Here is a 19,337-nt window from a genome sequence, read left to right as displayed (position 1 = left end):
TATTATATTTATTTATATAAGTTCATTAAAATTCATTGAGCAAACAAAACATTAAAATGCCAGCAGCACAATATCTTGAATCTTGAATAAAAAGGAGCAGAAAGAAGAATAATCCTCAATAATTCCCTCCTTTTTTCACAAGACATTAATTAACAAAGCAAATAATTCAACAGATTGAAAAACCTGCAGGCCAGCACATCAAAGCTATAAATGGACTGCAGACTGTAGTAGACAAAGGGCTGTCCAGATGTCCACCTGTCCAACATGCCTCTTATGAGGTAATCCATCATTGATGTCATTTTACTGCACATGTTCACATCCTTTAACCCCGCAGAGTCTATGGTATTTTCTTGTGTATTTCTCTCGCCTCGTCTCCTTGTGTATTTATGCTTGTAAAACTTCAGCCCTGCAATGCACAATCAAGTAACTGACATCCTTTTTTTCAGGACAACCTGGGCTTTCAGAATATTCATACTGTAGTGGTGTCGTATGAATGTAGAAAAAGCTATATGATCAGAAATAGAAAGGAAAAATAAAAACAGAAAATAAATGTCACACATATTTACCAGGCCCACAAATGTAGGAGAACATGAGCCTGAGTTTGGAAAGATAAAATATATTGGCCAAATTATTTTAAGACATGAGATCAGCTGTTTAGCAGAGAGACAGAGTGAAATGGAGCTTCATCCACTGTCTTATAGAAATTCATGTGTGTGTGTATACATAGAATCATAGAGTTAATGTAAGATCTGAGAAAGTGTTGGTGTGAATTACAGATAATGACTTTCAGCTCTAAACAAGAATGTTTTATATGGTTTACAATTGCTTTGCTAAATTAGGCTCAAATTAAGTTAATGTAAAATGTATGTCATATGAAAGTAAACAAGACCAAAGTGCTACACTAAAGAATAAAACTATAACTTAAACTGAGTGAAAACAAATGACTTAAACAAACTCGGTTAAAACCAAAACAAAACCCGCTTTGTTTGGACAGAATAGGAAAAAAAAATCTTTAAAAAAAAGAAAAGAAAAAAGTATGAAAATCGAATGAACTTAACTCAACTTCACACTTGACTTGATAATTATCACGAGTCTCATTTTAAAAATGACATAACATGGACAAAAAAAAAAAAAGTGAGCTGTGCCCAGTGTGCTGTGTGAGGATGAGACCAGACTGCGTGTCAGAACAGTTCGCCATGGCAACCGCAGATTACCTGATTAATTAATGAACCTTTTACCCGTTTACTGCATCATCACCACCACCAGCTACTGTTGTTAATCACTCACGCACTATTTGGCCTGCAGATACACACACACACACACACACACATGCATACATACAGATGTAGCCTCCAAATGGTGGAAGACACTAAAACTGGTGATGAACTCTTTGTGTGTCATCTTCTCCATGCGAGTTTTGGTGGAAATCAATGACATGGTGCGTCATAAAACCAGGGTTTCTTCTCATCAGAGGCTGTCGGAGCATATGCTGTGGCCCGAGGCCTCGTTTCCAACCGTTGTTTAGGGTGAGAAGAAGAGAGAATAAGCGACTGAAACATTTAACTCGTCATCCTGCACAGATGCACCACAGACAGGCCGAGGACATTAAACTCATCTGATTAGTCGCTGTTACATGGAAACAAATGTAGATGTTAGAAACACTGTTGATCAAACACCTTCAGTTCTCCTCTGTTAGTGTGTGCGTGTGTGTTTCTAAAGCTTAATTATGTGTGTTTTATTTTCTCCCTTGTCTCAGGGGATTTTTTATTATTATTCGAACGTACATTTCTCTAGTCTCTATACACACACACACACACACACACACACACACACACACACACACACACACACACACACACACACACACACACACACACACACACACACACACACACACACACACACACACACACACACGTACAGCCTCACAAACACCAACAAAACAAACAGCAAAACATGTCAGGACAGAGATGCACACATGAGATTTGTAGCCAACACACACACATTTCCAACCTGCAGGTTCTTGTTCGTTGTTTAATTAAGGTCTGTGAGTGCGATTATGAAAATCTCCTGGGAGTCTAATAGTCATATTTACACTGTGTGTGTGTGTGTGTGTGTGTGTGTGTGTGTGTGTAGGTGTGATGACACAAAAAGAAGCTGAGCCTCATTTCAGGGGCGTGTTTTAATCCGCCTGTTCATTGCATAATCAAACATTCATTCCTTATTATGTTGCAAGTGCCAATACGTCTTGGTTGCAGAGCCGTAAATATCAATAATAAAAACTTGACTCTGAAACAGGCAGATGTATTTTATAATAATTGCCAGAGACCACCCTGAAGTGCGGTGGTGATTTGTGTATTGTCTTTTTTTCATCTTGAGTAGTGACAGCAGGAAGTCCCAGAGATGTAAAAAGACACAGGTGAAACAATGGGTCGGTTAAATGTCTCAGTAAACTGTGATAGATTCTGCATGGAAAATACCCTGGAACTACAGGGGTTTCACTCATAATTCACTGACTGATCACAATTGAAAGGTCAGTTGTGCATCATGATTCACTTGCACAGAAGCAGAACAGTTATTCATATTATTAGCAACATCTGCGTTTTTGTTGCAACAGTACAATAAGTCAAAATGTCTGTTAAAGGCCTGTTGTGTCATAATGACAGCGTAGTAACAAGGCAACAGTAGAGATGCAGTGTTTTTAAATGAAAAGTGAGGATGTGAGTTATTATTGTGTGAAGTGTTGTACAGTGTAAAACTTTAACTTACGAGGCCAGAGCCAATCAAACAGCAGCATCGTGTGCAGACTGACAGACAGCCAGATCTCTCCTGGGAGAGCAGCCAGGTGCTCCCGGTCACACGCAGAAGAAACTCTGTGACCTGCCAGAAAACATGCAAAGGTAACGCAAAAAAAAACAAAAAACAAAAAAGAAACACATAGAGCCGGAGTGCCGTCATAACAAAGTGGCTTTAATCTATATTTATGTAATAACAAAGTGTCAAATGACAAAGTGTAATGTGAGAGGCATCACTTCAGCTGCTAAAGAGTCAGATATTTCCCTCAGGATGTTGGTGGAGAGCAGCAGCAGTTTGGACTTAAGATTCACTGAGCGGTCACAAACATAACATAAAAATATTTCTCTCTAACATCTGGATGTGTAAATATGCAAAAGTGCACTATATCAACTTGTTTTTATAAAGTTAAATAGAGTTATTATAGGATTGAACAAGAGGAAATTCACTGAAATATAACAATCGACGGGACTTTACTGATGTGGCCTCCTCGCACATTCTTTTAAATGTCAGTCGGCCTATAAAAAGTCTTCAGCAACAAAACAAGATTTCTTTTTTTTTTCTTCTTTCTTTCTGATCTGGAGTTCAATGTCCTCAGGCGGATCATTTTGGAAAGATGTGTCACTCTCACCCTATAATTAACCCAATAAAGAGTGAAGAAGTACGACTGAACTGAATAGGTGCTCGTCGTCAGTTTGTAATTAGGCCTGTGTTCTTCATTTAGGATTTAGGATGGTTGCAACAAGTCGTGTTTATCCAATCAGAAAGACGCTGAAGCTCTGAGCCTCCCACCAGCAGATATTATTTATTCAAAAATAACGTTTACTGAAAACTTTTTTGTCACTTGGTGTATGGATCATTGTATTGTAGTTGTTCTCAGCGACATGTTAATCATGTGTTTGTGTGTCTCTATCTGGCAGATGATGCTCTGTCATGGCTGATAGGGTGGAGACAGTTGCAAAAAGTCTCTGTTAACTGTCAAGACATGTTAAAACAGACACAACTGTGTGTTTTTCAACATTTACAGCGACAAATAGGACATACGAAGCTAACAGAGGGAACAACACGCTGCATTTTAATGCTTGAAGTTATTTTGTGTTATGTTGTTCGCCTTTCATTGATAAATTTAGCCTAGAAAATGCTACACATGACAAAATTCAATCAATATGACTAATAAATTAATATTATATACACAAAACAATGCATATAGTTTCAGATTGCTGCATCAAAGCCAAAGTTAGAAATGTAATAGGCTATATCCTTAATTTGGTGCAACTGTCCCTGATCTGTGTTGCAGCTGCTTCCAGGGTGGATGATTACAACCTCTGAATTTCTTACGTTCAAATAAATAAATGAATAAAGTGAATGTTATGTTTTATATAGGCCTAATCATCTTTAAATGGAGAGGGTCATTATTTAATATATAAAAAGTTTGGCTGATCTTGTGAAAATAGTTTCTCGTGCAAATACAGTTTTATAACCCTCCTCCCCCCTCTTTTTTTTTTCATCTGAGTTTTTTGCCTGCACCCCCTTCACATAAGGATCCTATAAAGTTCCTGCGGTCTAGAGTCGGCGCATGCGCAGTGGAGGAGGCCCCGAGTAACGCGTGTGTAGTAGTATTATTATTGTGAATGGGGGGGTGGAGATATGGGGGAGTGAGAGAGAGAGAGAGAGAGAGAGGGAGGGGAGGAGGTGAAGAGGAGGAGGAGGAGGAGGGGAAAGGGGGAGGAGGAGGAGGAGGAGGGGGGGGGGGGTATTTTGGGTGTACAGTCACAAGAGCGACTCGACGGAGCCAGGAAGTAGACTCTTGATGCCTTCAAGTACTTTTCAAACTGCCGTAATTTAGAACATTTAAAAAAAAAAGTGTAACAAAGAACAAGGAAACTGTTTTTAAAAAGCTCTGCAGGAAGAATAAATCAGCAACTGGTGGGAAAAGACGACGTGTTTACAGACTGTTATTTATTTTTGTCTGTATGTTAACGTATGCTGATGTTTGTTTTTCGCTTTAAATTTTCCTTATGGCTTTGAATCACAACTGATTTTATCAGTTTTTACTGAATCATGCTTATTAGATTTAGACACTGTAAATTAAAGCCAATCAGTTATTTCCTAAACAGCTCTGTGCCACATGATTCATGACTTAATTAAAGCAGCCACATGATAAAATATAGCCTCTCTCTCTGTCTCTCCACCTCTCTTTCTGTGTGTCAGAATCCCTTTGTGCCTTTTTTTTTGTTCCCTTCAGGTGCTGATTCAGGAATAATCGACACACCTTTTGAAGGCGAGCAGTTGAAAGTTACAGGTAGACTAAAAAGAAAGAGGGGGAGAAAGAGAGGGAGGGAGGGAGGCGGGGAGCGCTCGTTTGTTGCCACTTGCTTGAGATCACACGCTCGTCAAGAGAAAGAGAGAGAGAGGTTGAGAGGCACTGAGAAAGAGAAAGAGAGCGAGGGAGGGGAGAGAGAAAGAGAGAGAGAGAGAGAGAGAGCGCGCCACACGGTCAAATTGAGCTTTATCTATCGCAGTGGGTCACTTAATCAGAGCCATTTGGAGCCAGGGGCGAACCGGAGCGCGCAGGAACCGCGTTGAGGGGCAGATCATCATAACAGGAGCAGCAGCAGCAGTGATAATCACAGAGAGGGGCAACAGCAGCAGCAGCAGCAGAAAACACATTGCTCCACACAGGGAAGAAAAAAAAAAAAACACACACACACTCGCACTCAACAGACACACTCACTCAGAGAGTCAGACACGGAAGAGAGTTGAGTGAAAGAGAAGCTGAGTGAGGGACGGACGGACGGCAGGAAACACAGTTTAACTTTTAACTGTGCGGGATAATTCAAAGAAAGAAAAAGAAAAACATCAACAACTGGATAAAAAAAAGTGAAAAACAACAACAAAAACAAGAACTAAACAAAAAAAAAACTCACAGAGGCCACCCACGGGAGAGAGAGAGAAAAAAAGAAAGTGTCGGAGAAGAGAAGATGCCGCGGGTAGTTCCGGACCAGAGGAGCAAGTTTGATAATGAGGAGTTTTTCCGCAAGTTGAGCAGGGAGTGTGAGGTGAGTGAGAGTGAGTGAGTGTGTTTGTGCACACTGGATCCATTCAGACAGACGGCGAAAAAAAAAAAAATTAAAAAGAGAGAGAGAAGAAGGCTCATTAGAGGAGGGAAGGAAAAGCATGCTGGCGTGGTTGAACTGTTCTAGCCTCCACATTAAGTTCTTTCATTCATGTTTGAATAGGAATCCCTCCTCACACGAAGCTGTGGTGCTGCATGGGCTCATGTGTGTCCTGCTGCTCACATTGAGACAGATGTAGCCTATATTGTTTTTTTCTATTACCATTTTTTAATGTTCTTACATTCCCAGCACTCAAATAAGTCAAAAAGTGACATATCTGCTTTAATTGTTATAGATCTGAAGTAAAGCACAAAGAAAGAATGATGCCCCCTTTTTTTTTGTGCCTTAAATCAAAATTCTTGTGGTTTATCTTCAAATTGCAGCCATGAGAGCATCGTCGAACAGTCAAATACAGAGTAGTTTCTACTGCAAACCAAGCATGTTTTATATATAAATAAATGAAAATAAATAAAATGCATATAAGTAAGTCTGTGTTTAATTAAAGTTTTGTTTTAATTATTGTGTTTTTCTTGTGTAGATTAAATACACTGGGTTCAGAGACCGACCCCATGAGGAGCGACAAGCCCGTTTCCAGAATGCCTGCAGGGACGGACGGTCAGAAATAGTGAGTGCAAAACTAAATATATTCTCTTATTCTTTGTCTTCTGCAAGTTCAAGAGGGGTTGGGGGTTGTGGGGGGGGTTGTAACCCTAATTACTGATATTATACGGTTCAAAGAGAGAAAGGAAGTCACTGTGTGCATGTGTGAGGGTGTAGGACTCACATGCACACTGAGGCAGACATCATGTCTAATCTAGGTTTTTTTTTTTTTGTATATAAAGAATAAAGTAGCTGGAAGATAATGAAAGAAACTTTAACATCCTTCACAGGAATGAGTGTTAATCCACCATGTTGTCTCCATTTTAATCAGATAAGTCAACTCTTATTTTGAAAAACCCTGCAAATCAGCTCATTTTGTGCAAAAGTTCACAGTTTATTCCCCTTCATGGACCATGTGTGTGTGTCTGTGTGTGTGTCGATGTTTTTATAACCAGGAAGTAGACGTGTTATCAGACATGCAGAGACCCACCAGGCTTTTACAGTAGCGTCACTACTACACAGGCTCATCACTTCACTTCTTCCCTCCAGATTCTGTCTTTCTTTCTTTCTTTCTGCAGCTGCACTCGTTGTTGCTTTGTGCGCCAGAAAGAAAAAACTCACCCATACATACAGTACACACACTTTACTAACACATGTTGTCACTGTGGCCCCTGTGTGTGGTTAACTATAACACACACCTACTACAGTAATGCAGTGTCAGGGCCGTCATTTTTGGATCCTCAAACCGGTGACCTGAGGTAAATATCACCCGTCATCACGTCTAAGTCTGGTGGATACGGTCACAACAGACACCGAGTGAACAGAAATACACAAATACCGTAAAAAGCAACAGCTCTGTGGTAATTACTATTCAATCAAAATGTTTTTTCAACAGTGGTAAAAAAAAAAAGAAGAAGCTAAAATTGCTATAACAGTGAGGATTTGCTGTTTTTCTGTTTGTCCTCAAGTGAAATAAAACAAGCAGAGTTTTTAAAGACCAGATGATTTGATAACTGAGGAAACAACATCAACTGATAAATCAAAAATAATCAATATTTGCAGCCTGCTTTTTATTCAGATTCTCACTCAACTGAATATCCACAGACTACATTATTATATTTTATTATAATAACAATTATTATCATCAGTATTATTTGGTTTCCTTTCATTTACACACATGTGGCAGCAGTAAACCGGTGTGTAGTAGTTGTCAGCAGCAGACAGAGATAGTTTTTGTGGCGACGGTCTGCTCCGTGTCGGGGTCGGTGGGCTCAGTCCATCGGCCTCCATTTCCAAAACCACAACCACTGTCGTCATCGTCGTCGCAGTCGTCTCTCTCCTGCCATCCGTCCAACTTTGAGATGGACGCCTCTCGGCTCGAACACAAAGCAGCTAACGTGTGAGGAGTGAAACTGTGTGAAATCCAATATAGTTCATTACGTTACAAGCATCCAGACATATCACTTCACTGTTATCACTGAAGTTTATAAAAGTAAAAGCAGCTCTCTCTCTCTCTCCCTCTCTGTCTCTCTCTGTCACTGTTACAGTCTTGATTTGATTTGATTTTTATTTGTCTCAAACAAGCACATCAAAAGACAAACAATCTATGTAACAAGAAACAAAACAACAATGATACTGTGCAAGTTTGAGAAGGGGCTGAAAGAAGCAAAGCTTATCAAGTTCAGCCCTCCCTTACATTGTGATTCATGTCATACATCTGTAGTTCCATACAATTCAGAAGATTAAAAACATATTGCTTTAATATGAAATAAGATCATGATTATAAATAAAAAAAAGAGTAAAATTAGCAGTCCAGTTCTTAATAACTGTCCAAGAGTGTGTGTTTGTACTTACTTTTAAATTGTTTTAAGTTATTGCACATTTTTATATCCTCATCTAGTCTATTCCACATTTTAACACCACAAAAATAGATGCTAAAACTTCCAGGGTGATAGTTTTGCTTGTGCACATGTCAGCAGCGTTTTAATATTGTATCTGGACTGAGGTGAAGCTGATTCTAGCAAAAATGTTCTTGAGCTGCTGTTTGAGGTTTGATTTGTTGATATTAAATACGTAACGCTCACTCTGGTGTTTCTAACATGTCGACCAGCAGAGTAAAATAGAAGAACTGTATTGTACTTGCTTATTTTTTACACCATTTCAGGTGAAAACTATTTAAAAAAAAGAGAAGTTTCATGGGGGAGTTCACATCCTCACCTCTCTGCAGAAACACACGGTTGAACTTGTTTGACCTTTTTATCGCTTCCTTTAACACACACGCACACGGGCCAGGTGTGGCGGCTGTGACGAGCTGTTTATAACTTAAAAGCGAGTCAGGACAAAATGCATATTGTATTTGTGTATTGGTGTGTAATTTCTGCTGCTGCGTGAAGTCCCTTTGCTTCTTTTTTTTTTTTTTAATAAACTTCCTGAAACGTGTCCTCAGATAAAAGGTGAAGCTCCGGCGAAACGCCTTCTTCTTCTGCTGCCACTGGCACAAACACACGCCAACACACACACACACGCATGGCGACTTCTGCTGTCTTAGTCATCCTGGAGGTATTTTTCACAAACATGCTGTCATCATCACAGGAGGGGGAGGGGCCGAGAGGGGGGGTTGAGGGTGGGTTGAGAGGGTTGAGGGGGGGTCACATCTAGTTTTACCATCTTATAGTGGGACATGATGCGTCCGTCTGTCTGTCTGTCTGTCTGTCCTCACTGTATTTATAAGCCTCTTCTAGCTGTGAGAATTGATGGCCACGGTTTTAATGGTTTGACGGCAGCTGTGACATCATGTCGCTGATTTATCTATCGGCCAGACGCTGCTAAAGACCTCCTGCTATTTTCATGTCCAGTGTGGACAAGCATCAGACACAATGAGACTCAAACGTGCTGTCAAGGATCACTTTTTATAGACGACATAGATGAACAAAGAACAAACAAGCGGTAAAGCTGTGGACACTTTATTGGGTCAGAGCTCAAGTTATGTCTTTTTATTTTTTCTTCTTTGCTCTCAAACATGTGTCCTGTTTATTGTTATTACTATTATCTATTAAAGTTAAAGTTTCTCTTCACTTTGAATCTGAAGTTGAAGATGTGACGTTATAGTTTTGAAAGGCCTCATGGTCCAGAATGAAGCGCACACACGGTTTGATGTGTTAACTGCATGCACGGAGGTTAGGTTGAAGTCAAGGGGTTAAAGTTTTGTAATAAAAAAAAGAAAAAAATCAAGCTGGTGTAATGTTAGGTACTTTACACAATTACACAACCTTTTTTTTTTTTTTTGCAAAACAAAAATGATCAGAAACAAATAATTATTCCAAGCAGAGACGCAAAAGACGTCTTTGAATATGATCTTTCTTTTGTCAAAGCTTCCATTTAATAGATAGATAGATAGATAGATAGATAGATAGATAGATAGATAGATAGATAGATAGATAGATAAACTTAAGATTTCATGTGTTGGTAACCGTATAATATATAATAATATATTCAAGTCTAGAACTAATTGTTATTGCAGAAGAAGCTGTTTAATTGAAGTCATAAAAGGCTGAAGGTTGAATAAAGCATCAAATAAAACACTTTATAATATCGGCTTAATGTGAAGTCATAGTTTTATTTTCACATGCCCTTTTCTTAAGGGATTTAATTGCAAAGATAAACAGACTGTAAATACATGTACATTTCTGTCCTGTGTATGCTGTTATATGTATTTTATTCTTATTTGAATAATCAGGGTTTGGTTAATTAATATATTATATACCTACTAGAAATGTGGTGCGTCTGAACTCACCGTCATTAAAAAGTAATGAGTCTTGTTCTTCGCTGCACGACTTTGTGTTCATATACTGCATCATGTACAAATGAAATTAGGCAGCTGTTTGTAGGAATTTCAAAACGACACACACACACACACACACACACAGACACACACACACACACACACACACACACACACACACACACACACACACACACACACACACACACACACACACACACACTGAGATCACAGAGCAGCTCTAAAATGTTCAGGATTGATCTGATAAATGGGACAATAATTCAAAGTAAATTATCTTCTGCTCAGCTCATTAGAGATGAGTCGCTTTCTAAACTACTATTGATTTTCAAGCTGCTCTCCCTCTCTCTCTCTTTCTCTCTCTCTTTCCTTCTCCTCTCTTCTCTTTTATTTCATTTCCTTTGTTCTGTTCTTTTTTGTCTTCTCGCCATCTCACTTCCATTTCCTCTCCTTCTCTCTCTTTCTCTCTCTGTCCGACTTTTCTTTATGCCCCACCACCACCACCACGCCGTCTGTCTTTAACACCGTTATCCCGTTTCCTTTCATTTCTCTTCCTCTTTTTTTCTCTCTCTTCAGTCTTCACTCTTTTTTTTTGCTTCTCTTTTTCTTATTTCTCCTCCTTTGTCCCTCGGTTTCCCTCCATCTCTCTCCTCTCTTAGCCTCTCCTTCCCTCTCTTTCTTTCCAGCAGTAGTAGGCAGCAAATTGGTATCAGATGGTTGTAATCCAATACTTCAAATACAGCAGAAAGGATGACTCGGGTGTTCTTTGAGCTCTCTTTTTTCTCTGTGTGTGTGCGTGTGTGTATGTGTGCGTGTGCTTTCCTCTTTGTGTGTTCATACATACACACACTCAGTAATTTCAATTCTCCCCTTCCTTTTATTCCTCTCTTCCGCTCCTCAGCGCTGTTTTCTCCTTCTCCTCTTTCATTCAGTGTTTCTCTCTCATGCTCTCTCACTCTCTCTGATGAGGGACAGATTTGACAGGGTGCATAATTCATATGCTTCTAGCTTCAGTCGCAGGCCTAATGCCCTTAGTATTGATCTGTCCCAGCAAACACAACACAACAGACACACACACACATGCAGATACACATAAAAAACAACCATTTATAACTTGATTTTCTGCCTCTCTGTAATTCATTACTTTCTGACTGCAATAGAGAAATGTACTCTATTGGTTTTAATTTTATTTCTGTTACTCTGTGTGCGTGTGTGCATGCACAAATGTGTGTGTTTGTGTGTGTGTGTGTGTGTGTGTGTGTGTGTGTGTGTGAGAGGACGGAGCTTGTTTTTTTATATCCTGGTAGGGACCCGTGTCATTGTGTTGGGGGGACAAAGGGTTAAGACTTTGGGACTTTAGAGTAAGTGTTAGGTTTGGTTTGGGTTAAGCTTGTGTTTAGACACGACGGTTGAGTTCAATCATAAAGCTTCAGTTTGATATGATTGTGTGTGTGTGTGTGTGTGTGTGTGTGTGAAGGGAGAAAGCCAATGGTTCACCCTGTGCTTTTTATTCTGGTGGTTAGACCATGAAGAAACACAGAGCGGCCGAGGAAAAGGAGAGAAAGAAAAACTTTGATGTCAACTTTTTGAGTCTATCAAACTCAAAACCCTCACAGGCTCAGATCCAAATAAGACATTTAAACTTATTCAAACATTTCTTTTAGTTATGCAAGAACCCTCTGAAAACATTTCTACGAAACCGTGATAAGTGTAACGTACTTAAAAATCAATATTTCAAAAACCTGATCTTAGATTAAAGTGTTTGAACCTGCATTAAGTCATAGTTTTGACTTTAAAAAGTGGCTTTCTGGCAAATGTAGCACTGATTTCCATAAAGATGTGGGAAGTTGCAAGAAGTAAAATATCGCCCACCTTTTAGTTTGGATCAAACTTCAAAAACGAGACTTTTCCCATCATGCAACTGACAAATCATCTTTCATTAGACGTTACCTTTATGTCTTGTTGAAACTGTAATGGATTTTTTTCCCCCTACAGTTGGTTTTTACAGGCTGTGTAATATCCAGTGCTTTTTTAGCTTCTTTTAGCTCATAGACTGTAAGTTGCAGTCTCTCCGCTCTCGTCAAACATCTGTTTACAACTGTAATAAACTCTTTCTGACCGTAAACAGACTCCGACAGGCCCACAGAGCGCTACCTGGCTGCCCAGCGCCGCTGAAACCACTACAATCGTATTTATTTACAGGAGGTGATTGATTTCATCACATAGGGGGGAGGGGGAGAGAGGCACTAATTGGATCATTATGTTGCTTTGTGTAAAAAACACAAAAAGAGCCATAACAAATTTCAGCAACCAACCAATCATAACCCAAGGCTGAGTTTGTGAGTTTTATTTCATAAACTTTCTGCTCCCTGTTGATTTTATACTCCACTCTCTCTCTCTCAATTCAAATTCACTTTATTGGCATGAATGTTATGAGAACTATGTTGCCAAAGCATCAAGAATCAATGAAACAAAACAAATACAACTCACAGAATCAAATCTATACAAATAAAATAAAATAAAAAAGTATACATTTATACTATATACCCTATGTGTGTGTGCTGACGACGTGCTGTCTCTCTCTTATACACAGATTGGGAGTCATTCGGCAGTTGCAAGTTGTTGTATTGTATTGTATTTTATTAGCACATGAAAGATATACAAAACAGCATATTAAAAAGTGGAACAACAACAAAAAAAAGAAACATACAAAGTATACAGTAGATAAAGCAAATGTGCAGGAGAAACAAAAAAAACCCTAACCCCTAAGTTGTTATATATATATATAATGAATAATATATATACAGTTCATATTAAATGATTAAATGATTAAATCTCTCTCTCTCTCTCTCTCCACAGGCCTTTGTAGCTACAGGTACCAACCTCTCTCTCCAGTTCTTTCCAGCCAACCTGCACGGAGATCAGCGGCAGGTTCCTACGAGGGAATACGTCGACTTTGAAAGAGAGACAGGAAAGGTAGGACAAGTGCAATGCACACGCACGCACACACAGACACACATTTCTCAGTTGCAAACAAGGTCATGAGGTCTGAGTTGCCGCAGACAGACAGACAGACAGATCTGGCAGAGATGAGACAAAGATGCCCAAAGTTCATCTTTAACCGCCCCAAAAACTATTAGCACATTATTACAACATCAACTGGATTCAAAATGTCTCTATCCAGTCATGTGCTCTGGGTTCACACGACTCCGACTTGACAATGTGAAACTCAAAAAAAAAAAAAAAAAAGCATTTGCAGAAACGCACACTGTATAACGCTGCCTCCTCTTTTGCTTTCTGTTCCTCTTTCATATCATGAAATCATTCATGTGATTTTCTTTTTTTCTGTAAGCGTGAACACACTAGGCAGACAGGATATTCGGTCTGTGTGTGTTTGTGTGTGTGTGTGGGACGTCTAACAGGTCTTGTTCGAGCTAACAACCCTCGACAGAGTGCAGATTGATTTGGGTGTCAGGTTGAACACAGAGTCCACAAAGACAAATTAAAGTGATCAATCAATTTTGCGATCGGCTTCATGTTGTGCCATGTTGAGCCGTTAAATCGCAGTGCGCCGGGTGAACGACAGCTACCTGCTGCCTCACAGCTCCGCCGCGCAAATCACTGCTGAGCTGAGCATCCCACTGTCACACAACAACAACAAAGACTCATCACACACAAAGAGCTCAGTTGTGTTGTTGTTGGTTATTTAAGATCAAAGTTAAACAAACTTAAAGAGACGAGTCGATGTGAGTTTGCTGCTGTTGTCAAGGTGAAGGTGCTGTACAGTGCTGCTGCTGCTGCTGTGTTTATGTGTATGTTAATTGTCTCCCCTGGCGCTACGCCTGGACTTGTGTATGTGTATGTGTGTGTGTTTGTGAGTCTCTCTGTGTGTGTGTGTGTGTCAGAAGGCCCTCCACGGACACTGGCCAGCTGAAATGAATGCCGGCTGGCAGCTCATTAAAAATGCATTCTCGGGAATCAATGGACCTCCATGCCCCAAGGCTGACGGACTAATCTCACACTGTTAATTATTTAACACAAGTGCCCTGATAGTTGGGAACGGTGTGTGTGTGTGTTTGTGTGTGTGTGTGTGTGTGTGTGTGTGTGTGTTTATGGGTGTCAGACAAAGAAGGAAAGAAAGAATGCATGTGTATGGCTCAGACAAGAGTGTGTGTGTTTGTGTCTGTAAGACGATATCCTCTTCTTTGTCATCTCATCTGTGCTGGTTTTAATGAGGCCAGGAGTTGTCAATGTAAAGCATTTTCACAGTTGTGTAGCGCCAAAGTCAAAGTTTCTCTCTCTCACACACACACACACACACACACACACACACACACACACACACACACACACACACACACACACACACACACACACACACACACACACACACACACACAGACACACACACACACAGACACAGGATCCTGATCAACATGCTGACAGTCTGCTGCTCTTTTCATCCATAATCATCTTTTTGAACTGAAAAACACAAGTCATGCTTCTCGCGCTAAGTCGCTCCAGATCGCTGATCTTTTTTCATCCTCGTCCAAAACGACAAAGAAAAAACAAAAAACACACAAAAAAACAAAACAAAAAACACAAGTATAAGGTTTCCACTCTTCACTTTTATGTAATATTCATTTATATCCTGAGTGGATGAAAGGAGACAGGCGAGTGCACACAGTGTGGTTTCTCTCCAGCGCAACGTGCTGCAGAAAAGAGGTATTGTTGAGCAGCGTAACAGCCTTTAATTGTGTACTTAGTGTGCATTTTTTAGAGTGTTGCTCGACCAGGATCCCAGCTTAAGTTTCATACTCGCATGAACAACACACACACACACACACACACACACACACCCTGCCTGCTGATCTGATCCCGCTGGACCTCCCTGTAGAATACAACTGTCAGGCCGAGGCAGAAATCTTGTGTACGTTGCAACTTCTTCTCTTAATTACTGACACACACGCACATGCACACACACACAGACACACACACACACGCACATGCACACACACAAACACCCACACACACATGCACACACAGATCTCTGATGCTTGGGATGGTTACCTCCTACAATATTATAATCTTTTTTACCGTTTATACGCCACAGAACCTCAAATTGTTTCATGCAAAATAGAAAAGGAATTCATTTTTGGGGCGTCGTATAGAGGCTATAGTCCTCGCTGCAGCAGCCCCCAGTTCGATTCCCCCGGCGGCCCTTTGCTGCATGTTATTTCCCTCTTTCTATCTCCCCCCACAGTCCTATCAATTAAAGGTGTAACCCCCCCAAAAAAAATACTTAAAGAAAAATAGAAAAGGAATTAATTTTTGATTAACTCTATTTCTCCTCATAGATAAAAGACGCTGATGACCAAAGGAGCAGGAGACATGAATGTGAATAATGAAATAATTAGGCTACAATTCATTTTCTTGGGGAAAAAAAGATGAATTGAAGTGGCGGAGAGAGGGATGAGAAAGCAAAGCTCCTGATCTGTGATTCAGGCCGAGCTACCAGGTTGCTGTTTTTGCTTCTCTTTCTTTATTTTTATTACTTTTCCCTCCATATTTTCTCTCGCTCGACTTCCCTGTTCTTTCCTCAGTTTGTTATTCTTGCGGGATTTTATATGAACATCCACACTGCATGTCTCTCTCTCTCCTCCATCCATCCCTCCCTCCCTTCCTCTTTCTTTCCATTCCTTATGGGTTTTTTTTTTTTGCATACATCCTCGTTCTCACCATACATCTCCCCCTCCATTCCCTCCTTTCATCCTCTCTTCCTTCATTCGCTCCCATCCTCCCTCCATCCGCTCTGCCCCCTCCATTCCTCCCCTCTCTCCCGCCTTTCATTTCCAAACACAGACTGTGCCAAACCAAAAGGCTAGCACAGCCAGGTTAAACTTGGCGGCTAAATATAATGTGTGTGTGTCTGCCTGTGTGTGTCTCTGTGTGCATGTGTGTGTGTGTTCGAGACACAGAGGGAGAAAGAGAGTAGAAGTACAGGCTCTCAGTGTCGTTGCAGCCTAATGGGAGCCAGCTGTGGAGGAGGTTAATTTTAGTGCTAGCTGCTAACGTGCTAGCAAACATTAACCCTGTCCTGGACTTGACTTATTTCCCAGAAGCCTCAGCGGCAACAGACCTGTAGCTGCAGCTCATTCATTTTTAAGTTTTAAGGTTTTTTTTGCAGCTTAAAAGCATGAAAATCACCGAGATGTTCAAGCAAACAAAAGGCGGTGAATAGGTACGAAGTATAATTGGATGTAAAATGTGGTTATAAAAGCGTATAACCTACATGTTTTTGCTTTTTTGCTGCTTTTTTTGTTGTGAAATTAGGAAAAACTATAATTTTCACGCTGATTCCTTCGGTGCATTCATTTTATTATTATCCTGTAAAATGATATTCTTATGGTTTCCGTAGTTCGCACACATTTGTTGCTCCTTTGGTGGAAAACCTTTCACTCACTTATGTTCATGAATGTTTTGATAAATCACAGATTTACATTTCTCCATATTGACAACACCCTTTCCTTCACTCTTTCTTTCTTTCATTCATTCGGCCGTTCGTTCATTCATTCGTTCGTTCTACCGTTTCCTGTTTTGTTTGTGGTTTCCCTTAAGTGAACACATGGCCATGCCTCTTGTGTCTCCTGCAGATAAAACAGATACTAGTCTTTCTTTCCTTCCTGTCCTGTCCTGTGCTACATCCCTGCAGTGTGTGTGTGTGTGTGTGTGGTAGTGTTTTCGGGGGTTGAAACTATACAGAAATCTACACTGAGCCTTTCACTTTTTTTTCCAGATGCTGCACCGATTGTGCCGCAGCTTTTAAGATGAATCCAAATAAAAATGAAGTGCACTTGAGCTTTGAGTGCTGCTGGAGTAAAACATGTTGAAGTGATGAACGGGAGCAGTCGCTGCTCGCTGCTGCTGATTTTCATTAAGCTCCCATTACAGCCTCACACCAGAGTGTCGAGGTGAAGGAGCCGTCATGGAGCCGACGGTTGTGGCTGCAAACTGGTCTCTCACCGGTGAACGCACTCTTGAAATAGCTCGAGATTTGGTTTGGAAATCGTCTCCGATACAGATGGTCCGCCGGTAGAGAAGTCATATTTGAGGATGTGACTCTAGACGAGGTTATGATATTAATAACGTTAAGGTTTAAGCCACAGGAAGTCCCACCGCTGTAGGTAGCTACTCTGTGTGTGTGTGTTAGTGTGTGCGTACTGGTGTGCAACAGTAAGTGTGCTTGCACGCTGGCCCTGCATGCTGATGAGGTGGTGGCGCCAGACTGATTGCTTAGCCTTACACACAGATATATGCAAGTCTATATACACACACATACACAACACACAAAAGCACACCAACATGTAAACAGTAAACAAAACAGAGAGAAAAGAGTCAAAAGCAGCAGAAAGAGAAGAAAAGAGATTAGTGGTCGTGGAGGAGGAGGAGGGGGAATGAGATGCAGATGACTGAGGAGGGTGGACCCTCTGAGAGCAGCTCACATATTAAACCCAGAGCATGAGCACACACATGTGTAGACTAGAGCTTCACTCATTCTCAGAGGTGTATGTACAGTGTGTAGGTGTTTGCAATGTTGTGTTTTTCAGTAATGAATAAACTGAAATTAACACCTGCTTACTGTACGTACCTAATCACTTTGGTGGAGCACATGCATCTTGATTAGACTCAACATCTGCACATAAAGCTGTGACTTTGATATTTTATTTTATTTAAGCCGTCGGGTCAAACATCTTGGGTTAAAGCAGAAGTGAGTGATCCGGTCGTTTTCGCTAATGCTGCGTTCCAGGCAGGCTTTTGAAATCGTAAATTACAGCTTCAAGTCACAACTTACAACTTTGTAGCGTTCCAGGCAACCCACTCGTGTTTTTCCGACCTGTTTTACCGGTGAAAGTCACTATAACGGCCACTCGTAACTTCCGACCGGTGAACTCGTACCAGATCGAACTGATACAACTTCACAGGACGGAAAAACACGAGTCTACGAGTTTCCTTGAACGCACCATAACAGTCCTCGTCCCTACGTCGCCACATTCACGGCGTTCCTTGGCTGCACACACAGCCCTGCATGCCGTTCTCTCTCCTCATTGGATAAAAACTGTAGGATACGATAAATGTTTTCTCTTCGGCTCAGAGCAGAGCAGAGGGACTGAGAGACCCGCGTTTCAGTCCAAACACTCTATGTAAGTGATTGCTGTCGGAAGATATAACTATTTAAAGCAGTACTAAAGAACTTTCAGTTTTGGTTGAGTTTGGCGGCGCCTGTGGACCAAAGCGGTAGTGTTTTGCCTGAAGGAAGACTCCATTTCCCATGAACACTAGCGTGAAGCCCTGTAAATATCCTGCATTAAAATTAACAAAAGACATCAAAACTAAGTTTCTGTTTCCAGTGGATCATTTCAAAGTGAAAACACAAACATAATCCATTGCTAAAGTGCCGTTTTGCCTGTTCCCTCCTTGTTGTGACTCGCAAAAGTGAAAGTGAAGGAAGACTCCATTTCCCATGAACACTAGCGTGAGAGCAGGGTTCCTACCATGCTCCTCAAAGCTGCTTAGTGCCAGAGAAAGAGATACAGACCCCCTCAGGCCATGACAGAGGTGTCATTCAACTTGTTGTAAGTCGATGTATCATCACAAAAGTTATGAAAATATTTTATGAAGGTTGAAAAGTTCCTTAGTGCTGCTTTAAGACTTATATTAACACAAATATATCACTCACTTCTGCTAGGAATAGTTCACCAAAAAATGAAATTCACTCCGGGGTTTTTTATTCCTCAAAGTGCATCTGGAGACCCGGGAGGCCGGTTCGTAGTCCAACGAAAACTTTATATGAGAGTCAATAGCACCCAACACAAAAAGTTCATAAAACTACACAAAAACCTTGTAATATTCCTCCTTACTGCTCGTCCACTGCAATCCAAGTGTCCTGAAGGGATATAGTCCAGAGTTTACTCGAAACAACGTCATTTAGGACACTTTTACAGCCTAAACAGTCCTGTATTGAATTTGCC

The 19,337-nt window shown here is 40.6% G+C and overlaps 1 protein-coding gene across 2 annotated transcripts in view; it reads left to right on the top strand.

Annotated features, from left to right (window-relative positions):
* Positions 1 to 5,370: 5,370 nt before the first annotated feature.
* Positions 5,371 to 19,337, top strand: part of cbfb (core-binding factor subunit beta) — a 35,173-nt gene continuing 21,206 nt past the window's right edge. For both annotated transcript variants that reach the window (XM_083974022.1, XM_083974023.1), the window contains exons 1-3: positions 5,371 to 5,852; positions 6,448 to 6,534; positions 13,168 to 13,284. In XM_083974022.1, coding sequence (XP_083830148.1) covers positions 5,775 to 5,852; positions 6,448 to 6,534; positions 13,168 to 13,284 — 282 coding nt within the window. In that variant the 5' untranslated portion in view covers positions 5,371 to 5,774. The remainder of the gene's footprint in view (positions 5,853 to 6,447; positions 6,535 to 13,167; positions 13,285 to 19,337) is intronic.

This window comes from Trachurus trachurus (assembly GCF_905171665.1).
Source record: "Trachurus trachurus genome assembly, chromosome: 6".
Lineage (NCBI taxonomy): Eukaryota > Metazoa > Chordata > Actinopteri > Carangiformes > Carangidae > Trachurus > Trachurus trachurus.
This window is presented reverse-complemented; position numbering and strand designations above follow the sequence as displayed.